General features: G+C 40.7%; 1 protein-coding gene across 1 annotated transcript in view; it reads left to right on the top strand.

The window, feature by feature from the left end:
- LOC139467856 (uncharacterized) overlaps window positions 1-16,780 on the top strand; it is a 55,493-nt gene that overhangs the window by 14,117 nt on the left and 24,596 nt on the right. The window contains exons 5-6 of the mRNA XM_071249360.1: window positions 14,800-15,491; window positions 15,687-16,304. Of these exons, the coding sequence (XP_071105461.1) occupies window positions 14,800-15,491; window positions 15,687-16,304 (1,310 nt within the window). The remainder of the gene's footprint in view (window positions 1-14,799; window positions 15,492-15,686; window positions 16,305-16,780) is intronic.

The following is a 16,780-nucleotide window of genomic DNA, read 5'->3' as shown; positions in this document are numbered from 1 at the left end:
GCAGCTTAGGCTGTAGAAAATAAAATATATACTTATTCTCCTTGAATAATGTGTAGAATGTTTCTTTAGGTGTTTGTAGAGCTGGTTGTTCGCTAGCCTTAGAATCCATTAATCACAATGAGGCCCATCCTAAATACTTGTATCAGTGGTAGATGTTGATATTATTTTGAAATGTATATTTAGATTTGAACGTGAGAATGGAAGGCGGGAGCAAGCGGATACAGTGTATATTGTATTAGTCTCGTGTAGGTTGAACGATTGTGAAGGCAGATCGTCCATGCAAGTGCAGGGTTACGTAAGGTGGTACACGTCTCGGGTCAGCAATACACCTTAGGCCCTTTGGGCATAAGTACTTCATTCATTTATATATTCATGTATTGAAAAATTGTGTATTTGAATGTTTGTAAATAATCAAATTTTGTTGATTAGTAGAATGTATATTGTAATTGTAAATAATGAGTAAGATTGTAACTGTGTTTTTGTATTTTTCTGCTATTACTATTGTTATTGCTATTATTAGTAATAGTGGTATAGAATGGGTCTTCAGGAACCCATGCTTGACATAAAAGGCGACTGCTTGTCGTAAAAGGCGACTAACAGGATCGGAGGTTCAGGCTCGCTGACTTGGTTGATGCATATCATCAACTAAGGTCAATTCAACGTTTGTTGAGGACAATTTACAAGTGACTAACTGTTGTCATTATAGACAATACATTGACTGAGGTTAATTCAACTTTTATCATGGAGGATAATTAACAAGTGAGTGAGTGAGGTCATACGCCGCTTTTAGCAATATTTCAGCAATATCATGGCAGGGGGACACCCAAAATCGGCTTCACACATTATACCTATGTGGGGAATCGAACCCAGGCCTTCGGTGTTACAAGCGAACACTCTAACCACTAGGTTACCCCACCGCCCAAAATGTGATGTGAAATAACATGTACATGTAATATATACCTGAACCTTTTAGATTGTATTGTGTACATATGTAATTGCATTTGATTTGCTGTGGCATAGCACAATGATGGCTATGTTTTACCATTATTTGAATGTATATGTAAGTAGTATTTGAGTACAGATGAGATTGTAGTTTAGCCTAAAATCTTAAGAAATTAGTGTTAGTAGTATTGGTAGTGTAGTGTTATAGTAAAAGTGTAGTTTCTTAGTAGTAGTGTAATAGCATTTCTAGTAGGTTAGTAGTTGTGTAGTAGTAGCAGTAGTATATATGTAGTTGTAGGATAGTGCGAGTGCGAAATAGCCAGAGGCTGAAGCGCTCGTAAAATCTCCAAATATCTCTCTCTCTGTAGGATAGTATTAGGGTTCAGCAGTAGAATAGCTTAGTATTATTTGTAGTAATAGGGTTAGGTAATTAGAAGCTAATAGAAATTATGTAAATATCATTTTCTTTCTTTGTAATAAATAATTGTTTTAAATTTTCTTTTGGGGTTGTCATTTCTACTTCCTCTAGTGCATGTGGTGTCACAGCGTATGTGATCCAAATCATGTGATCACAGCCTGGCACCATCTCTCAATAAGTGTCTTGGTGGTTGCCAAGGAGAGATTGTTCCACTCTTCAGTGAGAGCATTGCTGATTTCCTGAAGAGTTGCTGAAAGGACAGAGCATTGTGAAAGGGCAATCTGTCACTCGTTCCACTGTGTTCGATAGGGTTGAGGTTTGGTGACTGGGCTTGCTCACGTACATATCTCTGTTGCGCACACCTGTCACCGTGCCCCACTGTAGGACATGGAGATCAGTTCTTCCAGCTTTACTGATCCCACTCCAAATCATGATTAAGTTCTCTCCATTGCTGTCATGTTCAGCTTTTTTGGAATACTGAGATCGTTGTCCAAGCCACACTCAGGCATGACAATCTGTGAAACACTCAAGGTATACACTCCAAAATAAAGTAATTTGTAGAATTTCAAGCACATTCAGAAGTCGCTAATGTTCGTCTACTGGGCTGGGACTGGAAACTCTGGTTCTCCGATCAAGGGGACTGAGAAGGACTCGGGTACCCACAGGAATACCCAGACCCAGGATATATTGTTTGATGACAATAACAACAAGAGTTTGCCACTAACGTTGCTATATCCCCCGCCCCTGTAGCAGAATTTATGACATAATTATGTCTAAACAAATCCTAATCCTTTTTAACCGAGGTGGAACTTGTTATGGAAATTGTAAAAAAAAGAAGAGTTTGGAACCTAAGTCCATCTTGTTGCCATGGAAACGTAAAAAATAAAAATTTCTAAATAGCAAAAGGCACCAGTTCAGCATGTACCTGACAGACCTGCAAAGTTTGATGAAAAATATTGAACGGTTTATGAGTTATGCTCTGGAAACGAACCCTACTCTCACAGAACCTAAGTCCATGTTGTTGCCATGGAAATGTAAAAAATTTCAAATTTCTAAATAGCAAAAGGCACCAGTTCAGCATGTACCTGACAGACCTGCAAAGTTTGATGAAAAATATTGAACGGTTTATGAGTTATGCTCTGGAAACGAACCCTACTCTCACAGAACCTAAGTCCATGTTGTTGCCATGGAAATGTAAAAAATTACAAATTTCTAAATAGCAAAAGGCACCAGTTCAGCATGTACCTGACAAACCTGCAAAGTTTGATGAAAAAATATTGACCGGTTCTTGAGTTATGCTCCGGAAACGAAACCTGATGGACGGACGGAGCCCGTTTCTGTATCCCCCGCCAACTTTGTTGGGCGGGGGATGACAAAACTCCATGGTTACACTACAAGTTGCTATTGTTCGCATCACTTTCTGACTGTGCACATAGTCCTTCTGAATTTTAGGTTTGAGAAAAGATAACGTTTCAGTCAACTTAGGTGTATGAATGATCAGATCATATTATATGTCTCACTTTTGTGCCCAACTCTTTAGACCTACAGCAGGTACCCAGCAGGATCGACAAAAAGGGAGTCGGATACCCGGGTGGTATATTTAGACTTATCCCAAACCTACTAGGGACATATGTAAATGTAAATTAACCACATAACCTTATCAGTCATTCCTAGCAAGAATTGCCCAAGAGGATGTAAAAATTAGCTACACTGATTTAGACCATATAGTAGAATGGGCATTGATATAAACAACTCCAACAGAACAAGGATATATAAACCATTGTTTATTGAGTGTGTTATGGCATTTATACATGAAGGAAGGAAGATAAGACAGGAGAGGGAAGAATACAGAGAGAGACAGACAGACGAGGTATTGCACTTGACGTTCAGGGTCGTCCACACTCGACAAACTCTCCGACACTCACACACTTCCATACACATGGAGCTCACAGAGTGGAAAGGTCAACAATGACATGATATAATTAGTGACATGTGGAAATTACAGATTTGGTTAAAATGAGACCTGATTCAATAATGAATGAATTAATGGTAAATGCTGAACTAGTACAACACGTACTTCACTCAAGCTGTGACACACAGTACCATATATCCTGATATGTCTGAAAGTGTAAAAATACTGTAGCACACTAACACCTTTCAGACTTCATTCTACGAGGGACACAGCATATAGTAACATCCCCAGACATAATCACAACAAAGGGAATACTTGAGCACATCTTGCAATGGGTCTGCTTGGGGTGAAACAATAGACAATACATTTGTTTTGTATCGATACAGGATGATACACTTGATAAAAAATAGATTACTTACTTCTCTTTTAATTACTCCCCCAGTGTTTGTCAGTCAAATATCGTAAAATGTATTGTAATTAGCATTTCAAGTTCCATAATGAAAATAGCCGCTACGAACGTGTCTACAGCTAGCTTTTAATTTTTAACCTGCTCTAAAATATTTATAGTTAAGAAGTTTCCACACAATTTGACGTGACAATGCATAGGTTGCGATGTGTATCGTGACCTTGCTGTATCGATTCACCCCAAGGGTCTACCCTGTGTTAACACAGAAACCCTAACCATGTTAACCAAAGTCCCCACAAATCATCAATTCCCATTTTCAGACTTGTTGCGGCTGCTGCGGCTGCTGCTGCTGCTACTTTACCTCAGTTCTAAATTTCCCATAGCACTTTTTCAGAGTAACAGCATATCTTGTTTATTAATTTCACAACAAAATACTGCTTAACAGCTGTCCCCAAATACACCATGTTTGCACTCTTGTTATATGCAATTTCATAGATTCCGCACCGCCGAGAGCAGGCCACTGTTGCTGCCTTTCGGGTTGGTGATGTTCTCACAGATGCCTGGAACACAAGGAGCGGGTAGCATCATCTGATGCAAGTCATTCACAAGTCAGTCGGTCGGTTGTCGCCCGTCTCTCACACCTTGTGAGAGGGACTATGAGGCGTGCTGGGCAGCTGCCGGCAACACAGATTTGTCCAAGTCTTTGAAGTAGGGGTGGTTCAGGGCGTCCTTGGCAGAGATTCTTGCAGCGGGATCATACACCAGGGTTTTCTGGAACAAACAACAGTTTTTTTAATATGGGTCACTACATCACATGGACACAACAATCAGTCAGGGAGAAAACTGACATTCCCAAAATGACAGCCATGGAATTCTGTGAGCAGATTTTGGAGACACCATTCAGCAACATAGGCCTTGTGTGTTTCAGATGCAGGTCACAATTTCCTTCTTTTTTACCACCTGCACCTGGTGCAACCAAGAGAATTCATCAGGCTGAACCACAAAATAATGGTTGCACATGTTAGCTGAAATTAAATATTGTATTTTCAGGGGTTTTAATATTAGATAAATTAAAGAAGAAAATAAACTTAAGAAGTTTATTCTATACTCAACCAAAAAAAGTAAAGGATCATCCCTTAAAACCGAAATATCACCACCATGTTTTAAGAAAGATGTAGCAAGTCCAGTTACCATCCTTGGTAGCCTTAAACTGAAGTCAGTCTCCATCTCGTGAAACTATCACTCAGTCAGAATAACATCACTAACGGACTGTCAACATAAAGTCTTGATTTCAATATGAGGAATGTTCACAGCAATGTCAATATTGAGTGTGGCTCCACGAGCTCTAATCATGACCTGACAATGCCTAGTGAAGCTACAAACGAGATTCCTGAAAGCAGCTTGTGGGATTCGTTGTCCTTCCTCTACCAGCACATCCGCCAGCTCATCCAAAGGTCTCGGTGCTAAAGGATGATCTAAATTTAATTTCTGCAGGATACCCCCGGCATGCTCGAGTCTGGTGAATAGGCTGGCCAGTCTAATCTCTCAATACTTTCTCTCTGCACAGTGAGGTCTTGCATTATCCATTAACATGAAGCCCTCGTCTAAAAATCAAGACAAAAGCGAGACTTGTCAGTGAAAAGAATAGGTCGTAACTTGTTCATACCCATTTTGACAAGTTGTGCCCAATTCAAATTGGCGCTGTCGATGTCGGTCAATGGGGGACTTACAGCAGATCAATGGTGCTTAAACGAGCTGCATGAAGTCTATTCCTAACTGTCTGAGTAGACATGCACACACCAGTAATGTTTCATTATTCAGGGATTTTGCAGAAAAAAAACAATTTCCCTTTGCAAGAAGTGCAATTTGTCAATCTTCTTGGAGTGTGGTTTTCTTTTGTGGTCCTGTCCTTCACGACCCGGTTGTCTGATACCTCTCCCACAATCTGATTATCACACTATGGCTGAAGTTAAATTGACAATCAACTTCACGTTTTCCCAGAGCAGCTTCCATTAAACCTGTGGCTCTACCTGCTTCTTCAGTAGAGAGATGGCGCCTACCAGGCATTTTGCTTCTGTAAGTATTACACACATCAAGGAAGACTAACAGTGTTTTTCGCCTCCACAACACATGACAGCAATCTCATGCTGGGCATGCTCTGACTCCATGCACGTGCATCATGCGACGTTACATAAGCGCGTTGAAGGGCCCTAACTATGGATATCTGTTTGTGCTACACTCATCATGATCATATAACTGCTTTTTTTATGCCATTACTTTGGGAATGAAATATAAGTGGTCCTTAACTTTTTTTTGTTGAGTATAGTTTGCTGAATAAGACTTCTCACATCTTGCCATCCTGTAAACAACCTTACACAGAAGTTTCAAAGTGTCTGTTTGTGGTGATTGTAACCTCATGAGTGTATGTTTCAAGTGGTAATGTGAAGAATTAGTATTGGCACAAAGTTCTGCAAGTTCACAGCATTCAGACATGTGAATTCCACTATTTTCATAAACCGTTATTTCCTGGAGTAAAAATTTGTAGCCAGTTCTAAAAGACAGTATATCAAGCTTTCTATTTCTTCATATTGATGCCAATCTCTACGATTCATCCAGCTATTTCTTGATATTATTACTGATACTACTAGGACACAGCCTTATGTTACATTTAGAAGTGTTTGTGTTGGCAGTTTCACTGACAGGGCCATAAACAATCTTGTTGCTGCTACTGACAGCAGGCTGAGAGGTATATTCTGGTCAACTTCACAATTCCCAGTACTGCTCACATTACTGGATGTCTGGAAGAATGTGATAGATGATTGCTTCATAACGGATATTTTCATTCATAAATTGTAACTTCTTTTCTATATGAACAGGGAGAAAAATTCAACATCATGAGTGACATATTAGCCCGTGACCTCTGACCTTGCATGAAACGTAACACGATTGTGAGCACAAATCCAAATCACCATAGCCTTTACTGGTGACATACAACACTGACCTCTCTGATCCTACATAAAACATCAATGGGTTGTGTACACAGCGTGTGGTCTAGGTAACAGATTTATGGACATGAGAAGTGACTCGTTATGTTTATTACTTCCGGTAATTCATTTATACCTTTTTCACAGGAAAGTTATACAAACTGCTGCCATGCACTTGTGGTGGAAAATGTTACCTGCACTGGTGCAGCCTGACAATGAAAGTTACCTGCACTAGCAATGTTTTACCTGCACTGGTGCAGCCTGACAATGAATGTTACCTGCACTAGCAATGTTTTACCTGCACTGGTGCAGCCTGACAATGTAAGTAACCTGCACTGGGTGCAGCCTGACAATGAAGGTTACCTGCACTAGCGATGTTTTACCTGCACTGGGTGCAGCCTGACAATGAAAGTAACCTGCACAGGGTGCAGCCTGACAATGAAGGTCACCTGCACTAGCAATGTTTTACCTGCATTGGTGCAGCCTGACAATGAAGATTACCTGCACTAGCGATATTTTACCTGCATTGGTGCAGCCTGACAATGAAGGTTACCTGCACTAGCGATGTTTTACCTGCATTGGTGCAGCCTGACAATGAAGGTTACCTGCACTAGCGATGTTTTACCTGCACTGGTGCAGCCTGACAATGAAAGTAACCTGCACTAGCAATGTTTTACCTGCACTGGTGCAGCCTGACAATGAAGGTTACCTGCACTAGCAATGTTTTACCTGCACTGGCACCTGCAAATTATCACGAAAAAGGCAAGAAATGTGTTAATCCCCAATTACACGTATACTAAATTTCAGCTATGAAAAGTTTCAGCATTCAGTATGTTTGAAGTACAAAGGTCAATCAGATCAAAGTCAAAATCACAATATCACATGGAAACGGAACATTGAGCCCCATTACTAACTACACAACTTGGTCAGACAGATGTAACGGGAGTAGAGGGTTCACTGACGACGTATTTCCATCTACAAGAGAAAATGTGCTCAAAAACTATGTCTGATGAACAAGGACTGTTGGCAGCCAAGAAAGCCATAAGGTCTACATTGAGGGCAGTACTTTTGGGTTTGGTGAAGGGCTATACCTTCGTCGATGATCTGTCACTCTCCCTTAAAGAAGGTTCTGACTCTTTCTTTAAGTCTGACTTACCTCGAGAATCATCTGTTATGCCTTGATCGGTTGTTATTAGAGTAGAGAAGCCAGCTCCTGTCACCATCTTTGTCTTCTTATCATGATGACCTGCAACAGGATCTTCAGAGAGGTTAAACAAACCCTAACTGAACTACACGTTTGATAAGGGACAAATTGGAGCATTGGTTAGAGTGTCCCAGGGATGTAGATGGATAAATCCAACAGTCGTCAGGACAATGTGTCAATGAACCTTCAAGGGGATTGGAACAGGTTCGATGATCAGACATGGTGCATCAGAATTGAACCCCTTTATCATTCAACGAACCTTCCCCTTGTGGATCAGCAGAGTTTCTACGATTCAACCTGCAGGAATCATAGGAGGTCGGCTCAGTACAATCGCACAAGGTTTTGAAGGAGGACTTGCACTTCAAGAATGCTAACATTTGTGTGAACAAGCATTTAGGTCAGAGAGGCTGGCTTCTGGTGGCCACATTCTCCAGGAACATCACTTTCAATCAAAGTTTGGATGACAAAGGAGAATCAGCATCATGTGCTGACGTCTCTATTCAATAACTTGTCAACTGCCCCCAGTGTACAATACACCAGTAGGTGGAAGACTTTGGACTTTTGCATCCAACTTGACAATACTGGATGACCCTTACGTATCAACACTACCACTGCTGACAAGTCGCCAGCCAAGTTCTAGCTCCACGAGACACAATAGGTACATTGTCAGACAAGCATGCAATGGAAACATTAGGTCACAATGTCAGGTCCCTGAGATTTTACCTAAGCAGGCAAGTTGTTCGTTCAATGGGACAGATGGGTGAAGATACAGTCACAAGTACCATTGGTACTTTATCTCATCGAGTGAAGTGGGGAGAGTCTAATATTTTCACGAGTGACGCACATTTTTTTTTATTTATTATATACATGTTTTATTTTTATTACTGGCAATTAATATATTTTTTCGAAAACTGTCTGATAAATTACTAAGTTCTTCCTTTCGCCCCTTTACCACCGCTGTATAAAGGGGGTTTGCGGAAAGAATATAGTTCGTGAATAAAACTAGCCCTGTTAATATATGTTATGCGAAATGTATTATTTCATATCGAGTATTAAGTTCCGTGGACATGTTTGTTTGTCATAATTAAACATTCCTGTTTAAAATGAAAACAGAAATCATTTTCAAACAGTGAGTATTTTATTGGCGTAGGAATACATAAACAGTTAGTACTGTGACCATGTCGAACGATGAGCTGAGCGCTCTCCAGGCTTACAAAATCCGCCAAATTTGATCAGAGTTTCTCACAGATAAGTATGAAAGTTGACATAAACACATTTAGGCAACAATGCAGTTTACCGGGCGCAGCCCGAGCTCTACCATCCGCTCAATTACCGCGCTATAGTGCCACCGCTGTCTCGTTATACCTCACGCCTCACGCTCTGGTGACTCTCGCTTCACGATCCAACACCCGTTTTCGGTCTTAGGGAAACTTACACATCTTTACAATCAAACACCCGTTCTCGGTCTTAGGGAAACTTACACAACTTTACGATCCAACACCCGTTTTTCGGTCTTTGGGAAACTTACACGTCTTTACGATCCAAAACCCCTTTTCGGTCATTAGGGTCAGCTGGCTTTGGGCAAGGGTTAGCCATAAATTCTTACCTTTTCAAGCGTTAATCCAGTTAATCCCATTGGTCGGTCATGTTGACATAAACAATTGCGGGTGTGGTTTCAAGAAAAGATGAAACGGAGAGCGGGCAGTGACGTCACACGCATGCGCAATTCATTGATTACTGAATTACGCATGCATGTCAATGGGGATTCTAATGACCTGTTAAACGAGCACTGGTTACATGTGATAGTGCCTGTGGTCCAGTGGTAGAGCGTCGGCTAATTAACGCATTAATTAGCAGAGCTGGTGAGCCGGCGAAGCGCGTTCGAGCCCCTACAGCGCTAATTGGATCTGAAAAAGTGCGCCCGGTAAAGTGCACTACTCCCATTCTCGGAAAATTCAAGCGGGCTCTTCTCGGCTCGGCGGTACGTCCTGCTGTCGCCAGTTGTGTCTAATGTCTGGCGAAGCATGTCCGGCGCAAGAGTGATATTATCATTGCCATAGATGTAATTTCCAGACATCAGACTGCATGTCTGATATTTGAGAAAACACATTGAATTTTCTATTTATTATATACATGTTACATTGTTTCGTGTTGCTAAGCAGAGGTAAACAAAGGGGGATAACTCTTTAATGTTTTGATCCAGGAGAAGGTAGTTCCGGCACCTTGTTTATATCAGTCTTTAGCGACTGACATAACTTTTTTATGTCAGTCACTAGTGACTGATAACTTTATCTATCGTCACAGATAAATTCCAGTATTTCATTCATATGTATATAATTAACTAGGATATTAAATTTGAAAGTTATGTTCGTGTAATTAAAAACAATAATATGAATTTACAATAATTTATGGATTAACATAGGCCACTTCAATAAGTAATATGAATATACAATTTATTGTATAATTTACACATCTAATAAAATGCATCCTATCGCACACGAAAAACTCTAACCCAACCATCCCAGCCTCTCAGTTACGCAAGCCTACAAACTCTCTTCAAACGAGTTGGCAGGACAGATCACGTGGTCAGGTAGCCAAGGTCCATGTTTTGCAACAGCTAGTGATGATACCTGGGATGTGTTCGGGTGAGGTGTTTTTTTTATCGTTTCCAATCCATGATTGGCTGAGAACAGAGAAATGTTAGATGGGATAAGTATTATAATTATACAATTGTTTGAACATTTTACATTTAAATCTACTTCTTATGTATGGTATTTTCTTTACATTTGTATGATTCAGGATAAGCAGACATTTGAGCTCACCAATTCTTTGATCAGTATGGGTGAGTGAGTTAAAATTTAATGTCGCATCAGCATTATTTCAACCATACAGCGACGAGTTGATCAGTATGGAAGCATTTTAGTGCCACGGTCCCAAAAATAAAATTTGTAACCTGATGAGTACATAAACAAAAGACCTGTTAAAATCCGGGGCAGCCGTAAAAGGCGACTATGCTTGTCGTAAGAGGCGACTAACGGGATCGGATGGTCAGGCTCGCTGACTTTGTTCATGCATGTCATCAATCCGTATTGCGTGGATCGATGCTCATGACGTCAGTCACTGGATTGTCTGGTCCAGACTCAATTATTTACAGACCGCCGAGTGCGGCATAAAACAACAAACTATAACTATATTAACATAAACAATAATATTCTTCACAGTTAATGCAGTTGTATGTATCGGTTGAAAGATCAGTGATTGTGAATTATATTAAAATAGTTTGTTTGTTCAGATGGACCTGACAATAGCAACTTCATCCCTGCATGACATAGCTGTGTAAAGACCTTAGACTGAGATGGCCAGTTCAAGTGATGTGACAAGTGTGGCCTTGACACAGGAGGAGGAGGACCTTGAAGACCAGACGATTGGGGTCATCAGCTCAGGAGGTATTCCGCTGAGAGACAGCTCTGATACGTTAACATTTATCAAGTAGCCCAGTTCAAGACCTCATTAAATCCAGAAATACTTTTTTTGAAACAACATGACCCCAACACCTGAACCCATCCATAAAACATTGTACTTACACATGAATGTCGGAATCTGAGTGGCTGAGACCCTTTCTACTAATTTCACTGTACCCCGTCAACATGTAAGGTACAGTTCTTTTTGTTTTAGACGAAGTTAATAACTTTAAACTTGAATTAAATGGAAGCAATCTTAACAATTTGATCTCAGTTCTGTTTTATACTTCTCCATGACACTGTGTACGATCCGTCTAAGGCTGTTATAGAATCTTTGTTCTTTATCAAAATTAAAAATATGTTTAATTTGCATATTTCAGTTAAAGTGCACTCCACTAGACACAACCCATGCTTGTCGTAAGAGGCGACTAATGGGATTGGGTTATCAGGCTGGCTGACTTGGATGATGCATGTCATCGTATCCCAATTGTGTGGATCAATGCTCATGATATGAATCACTGGATTGTCTGGTCCAGACTCCTTTATTTACAGACTGCCGTAATATAGCTGGAATATTGCTGAGTGCAGCATTAAACAACAAACAAACAAACTATACTATAAATGTGACGGCGGCCTGTAAATAATTGAGTCTGTGCCATGGCACCATTAATCCACACTGTCGGGGTACAATGATATGCTTTCAACCAACATGTTACATTAAGTCGCCTCTTACAACCAGTACAGGTTGTCTGGGACCAATTCTAACCTAGAACTCGCATGGTGATAGTAAATATGATACAAAACATGACCATTCAACAGTTAGCAATGTTTGTTAGACACATGAAACTTGTTCCATAAAGATTTGAATTTGATGCCTTCACAAATATATGAATGATAACTGAAAGTAATTAAGGCTATCTGCACATGTTATCCCGTAGAAGGTGAGCTATGTGGTTATTGTCCTGCTTTTCGATTATTTGTTATTATTAAGCAGTGTAATGCATTTGTGTCACTGAAATGTTGACAGGTGATGCCCCTAAGGCCATCACTCTCGTCCAGACACAGAACATATTTACTGGACCAACCCCTGCAGGGACAGTTGGTGAAGGTAGGTAATGCCATGTCAGCACTGGTTATGCATATGGCCGTGTAGCAAAAGTTTCTGTCAGATCTGATGTCAAAATATTTTCTGCATAAACAGGATAAACATGATAAATACCTAGGGCCTAAAACTGGCACTTTTAACTAAATGTGATGTCATCAGTAGTAGAAAATTACATGCCAAAGTTAAGCTTCCTCAGTGTGGCAATTTCAGAGAAGAAATTTACAGGGCCAAACATACTGGATCGGACACTGGAGCCTATGTCAAATAGGTTTTAAAACCACACAGCTGTCAGAGCATGAGTACTCTTAACATAATGTCATAAATAAATCATTTAATGAAGGTTGTCTTCATCTGCAGCTACCCTTGACCTTCAAATAAGTGATGCTGAAGAAATCTTTGTGGAAACGGAGAGCTTCAGGACTTTAAAACAAAAACTGAAGCAACATTGCCATGTCACCATCTGTGGTGCTTCAGGAGAAGGCAAAACAACAGCAGCTCTCAAGCTTGGTTCTCAGTATAGAAAAAGGGGGTACAAACTTGCATTTGTGGACAGAATTGAACAGTTTGACTTGGACAGCTTCTTGAGTTCTTCACCTAGAGTATTTCTGATCATAGATGATATGTTTGGTACTGTTAGATTAACAACAGATGTTTCAGAGCTGAAAACATTTCTCAATAGGCTTGATAGACACTTAAAACACTGCAAAAAGTCAGCCAAGAAGTGGGAATCACAAAAAGAACAGCAAGCTGAACCAGGAAGTGAAAATGAATCAAGTAGAGGTTCTCACCCAATAAAACAGCCCACAAAGGATATTCGTGTTGTCTTCACATCCAAGACATACAACTTCCATGATGGACTTGCTCAGCTGCAGTATGAAAGATTCTCGCTGTTCGAGGGACAAACACTGGTGGATTTAACCACTGAAAAGAAACACAGATATTCTCAAGCAGAGAAACAGGCTATATTTGAGCACCACAGGGACATACATAGAGACCATTCTGATGAGGATATACCAGACTTCGAACTGTGGGAGATGGATTCCGATATCTTTGGATTTCCTCTCACTTGTAAACTTATTTTTGACTTTTCATCCATTTTCCAAAATACAAAGAAATTTTTCAAGGAACCACTGTTTTATCTTAGGCAAGAACTCAGACAATTACTGAGGGCGAAAACTGATCAATCAGCCATATTAGTTCTGATGCTACTTTGTGAAGATAGGTTAGATTTGGCCAAGTTGGAAGCAGACGGCAAGGACAAGAAACTGGACAACATGGTCAGAACTGTTTTAGAGTTGATGCCATCAGCTTCACGTTTAGGAATGTACGAAGCAGCAAAGTGTTTTAGAGGAACATTCTTTACACGTGGTGATGCTGTTGGATTTGCCCATTCTTCCATATATGATGCTTGTGCTTGTTCGTTGTATGACATCAGTCCAACATTTGTGCTGACTCACTGCAGTGATAATTTCATATATGAGCGAGTACAACCACATCCTGTGGAGGAAAGCAAAATTGATGATCATTTCCCCCTAATATATGTCTCCAAACAGTATTATGACATCCTGACTACTCGACTTGCAGAATCAATCAAGCATGGGCAGTTTTCTAAATCAGTGACACACCCCATCCTCCGACAAGAAAAGGTGGCTCTTCAACTGCTTGACAAACTACACCGTGATAGATCCATGGCCAAGAGTTGGTTTCACAAAAGTGATATGGGGAGGTGCTTTTTGTTTTGGGCTGTTCTTGGACACAATGAAAAGTTTGTCTTAGAAATCGAAAATATAACTGGAGGAGAATTTACTCAAACAGAGATCATTGAAGGCACGATTGGTTGTGTTATGAAGAACAACCTGGCAGTACTGAAGTGGCTCTTCTCCAGGACTGAACATCCACACATTGATTTTGTCATGGACAATTTGCTTTGGCTGGCTGCTGAAAGGGGGAGTTCTGAAACACTTGTTTATCTGATAGAAAATGGTGCCAATGTGTTTGCTGCTGATGAAGACAAGAGAAACATCATACACTTAGCATGCATGTATGGACATAAGAAAACACTAACGGTATTGAAAGAACACACCAGCAAAGTCTTTACTGCTGAAGTGAAGCAAGTTATAATGAACTCTACTGATGACGAAGGAAGGATTCCACTGATGGTTGCAGCAGGCATGGGATCTTATGAGTGCTATCAGGTATTGCAATCAATATCTAACAAGAAAACCAAAGACAAATATGGAAATGATTTATTTCACCTGTCATGTGTTGGTGGTAACAAGGCCATAGTACAACATCTTGTGTCTCCTTCTAACATCAATACCAGGGGATACAATGGACATACGCCAGTAATGATGGCAGCTGTCCAAGGACATCAAAATGTGTTTGACCTCCTAGTATCCAAGCAAGCTGACCTGACACTGGTGGACAACGATGGTGAAAATATACTTCATCTTGCCTGTGAGGGCAATAACAAGGATATAATACAATATCTTATATCACCTTCTAATATCAACACTAGAGGACGGTTCGGATTTACACCAGTCATGATTGCAGCTATCCAAGGACATCAAAGTGTGTTTAACCTCCTAGTATCCAAGCAAGCTGACCTGACACTGGTGGACAATCATGGTAATAGTCTCCTTCATACTGCCTGTCTGGGTGGAAACAAGGCCATAGTACAACATCTTGTGTCACCTACTAACATCAATACTAGAGGAGGGCACAGAATTACACCAGTAATGATGGCAGCTTTAAGAGGACATCAAAGTGTGTTCGATCTCCTGGTATCCAAGCAAGCTGACCTGACACTGGTGGACAAAGATGGTTTTAGTGTCCTTCATCTTGCCTGTGTGGGTGGAAACAAGGCCATAGTACAACACCTTGTGTCACCTTCTAACATCAATGCCAGGGGACACAATGGACAGACTCCAGTAATGATGGCAGCTGTCCAAGAACATCAATATGTGTTTGACCTCCTAGTATCCGAGCAAGCTGACTTGACACTGGTGGACGAAGATGGTAACAGTGTCCTCCATCATGCCTGTTTGGGTGGAAACAAGGCCATAGTACAACATCTTGTGTCACCTTCTAACATCAATACCAGGGGTCAGAAGGGATGGACTCCAGTAATGATGGCAGTTGGCAGAGGACATCAAAGTGTGTTTCACTTACTAGTATCCGAGCAAGCTGACCTGACACTGGTGAATAAAGATGGTAATAGTGCCCTTCATATTGCCTGTGTGGGTAGATACAAGGCCTTGGTACAACACCTTGTGTCACCTTCTAACATCAATACCAGGGGTCAGAATGGATGGACTCCAGTAATGATGGCAGCTGGCAGAGGACATCAAAGTGTTTTTGACCTACTTGTATCCAAGCAAGCTGACCTGACACTGGTGGACAAAGATGGTAATAGTGCCCTTCATATTGCCTGTATGTGTGGAAACAAGACCATAGTACAACATCTTGTGTTACCTTCTAACATCAATACCAGGGGTCAGAATGGATGGACTTCAGTAATGCTGGCAGCTGTCAAAGGACATCAAAGTTTGTTTGACCTCCTGGTATCCAAGCAAGCTGACCTGACACTGGTGGACAAAGATGGTAATAGTGTCCTTCATCTTGCCTGTGTGGGTGGAAACAAAGCCATAGTACAACACCTTGTGTCACCTTCTAACATCAATACTAGAGGATTGATCGGAAGTACACCAGTAATGATGGCAGCTATCAAAGGACATCAAAGTGTGGTTGACCTCCTGGTATCCAAGCAAGCTGACCTGACACTGGTGGACAAAGATGGTAATAGTGCCCTACATCTTGCCTGTCGGGGTGGTAACAAGGCCATAGTACAACATCTCGTGTCACCTTCTAACATCAATACAGGGGGACGGAATGGATGGACTCCAGTTGTTATGGCAGCTCTGTCAGGTCATAAGAGTGTGTTTGACCTCCTAGTATCAAGGAATGCTGACCTGACTCAATGGATAGCAATACTAATAGTTTACTTCATTTTGCCTAACATTCGGTCAAGGCGGCAATAGTATAACTATCACATGCTCACAGTGTTAAACCCAGAAATTACAATGAAACACAATTTTATCTCTCAATGTTATGAAAGATGAATTGTTCAAGATCTGTTTCTTCTCTTCACTCATGTGAAAAGCTGAGTTTTTCAAGATGACTTGGATGAGGTGAAAATTAATAGTTGTATTTTGTCACATTAACCTCGACCTTGCTGTCTCCAGAAACATGCAATTGATGTTCATTGAGAGATGTTTGTTTCACTTGCAGATACACAATATTCATAGTACTGTTGGCTTCACATGTTCGAGTGACTTAGTCACATGGT

This window comes from Haliotis cracherodii, unplaced genomic scaffold, assembly GCF_022045235.1.
Source record: "Haliotis cracherodii isolate W230 unplaced genomic scaffold, xgHalCrac1.p SCAF_2, whole genome shotgun sequence".
NCBI lineage: Eukaryota > Metazoa > Mollusca > Gastropoda > Lepetellida > Haliotidae > Haliotis > Haliotis cracherodii.
This window is presented reverse-complemented; position numbering and strand designations above follow the sequence as displayed.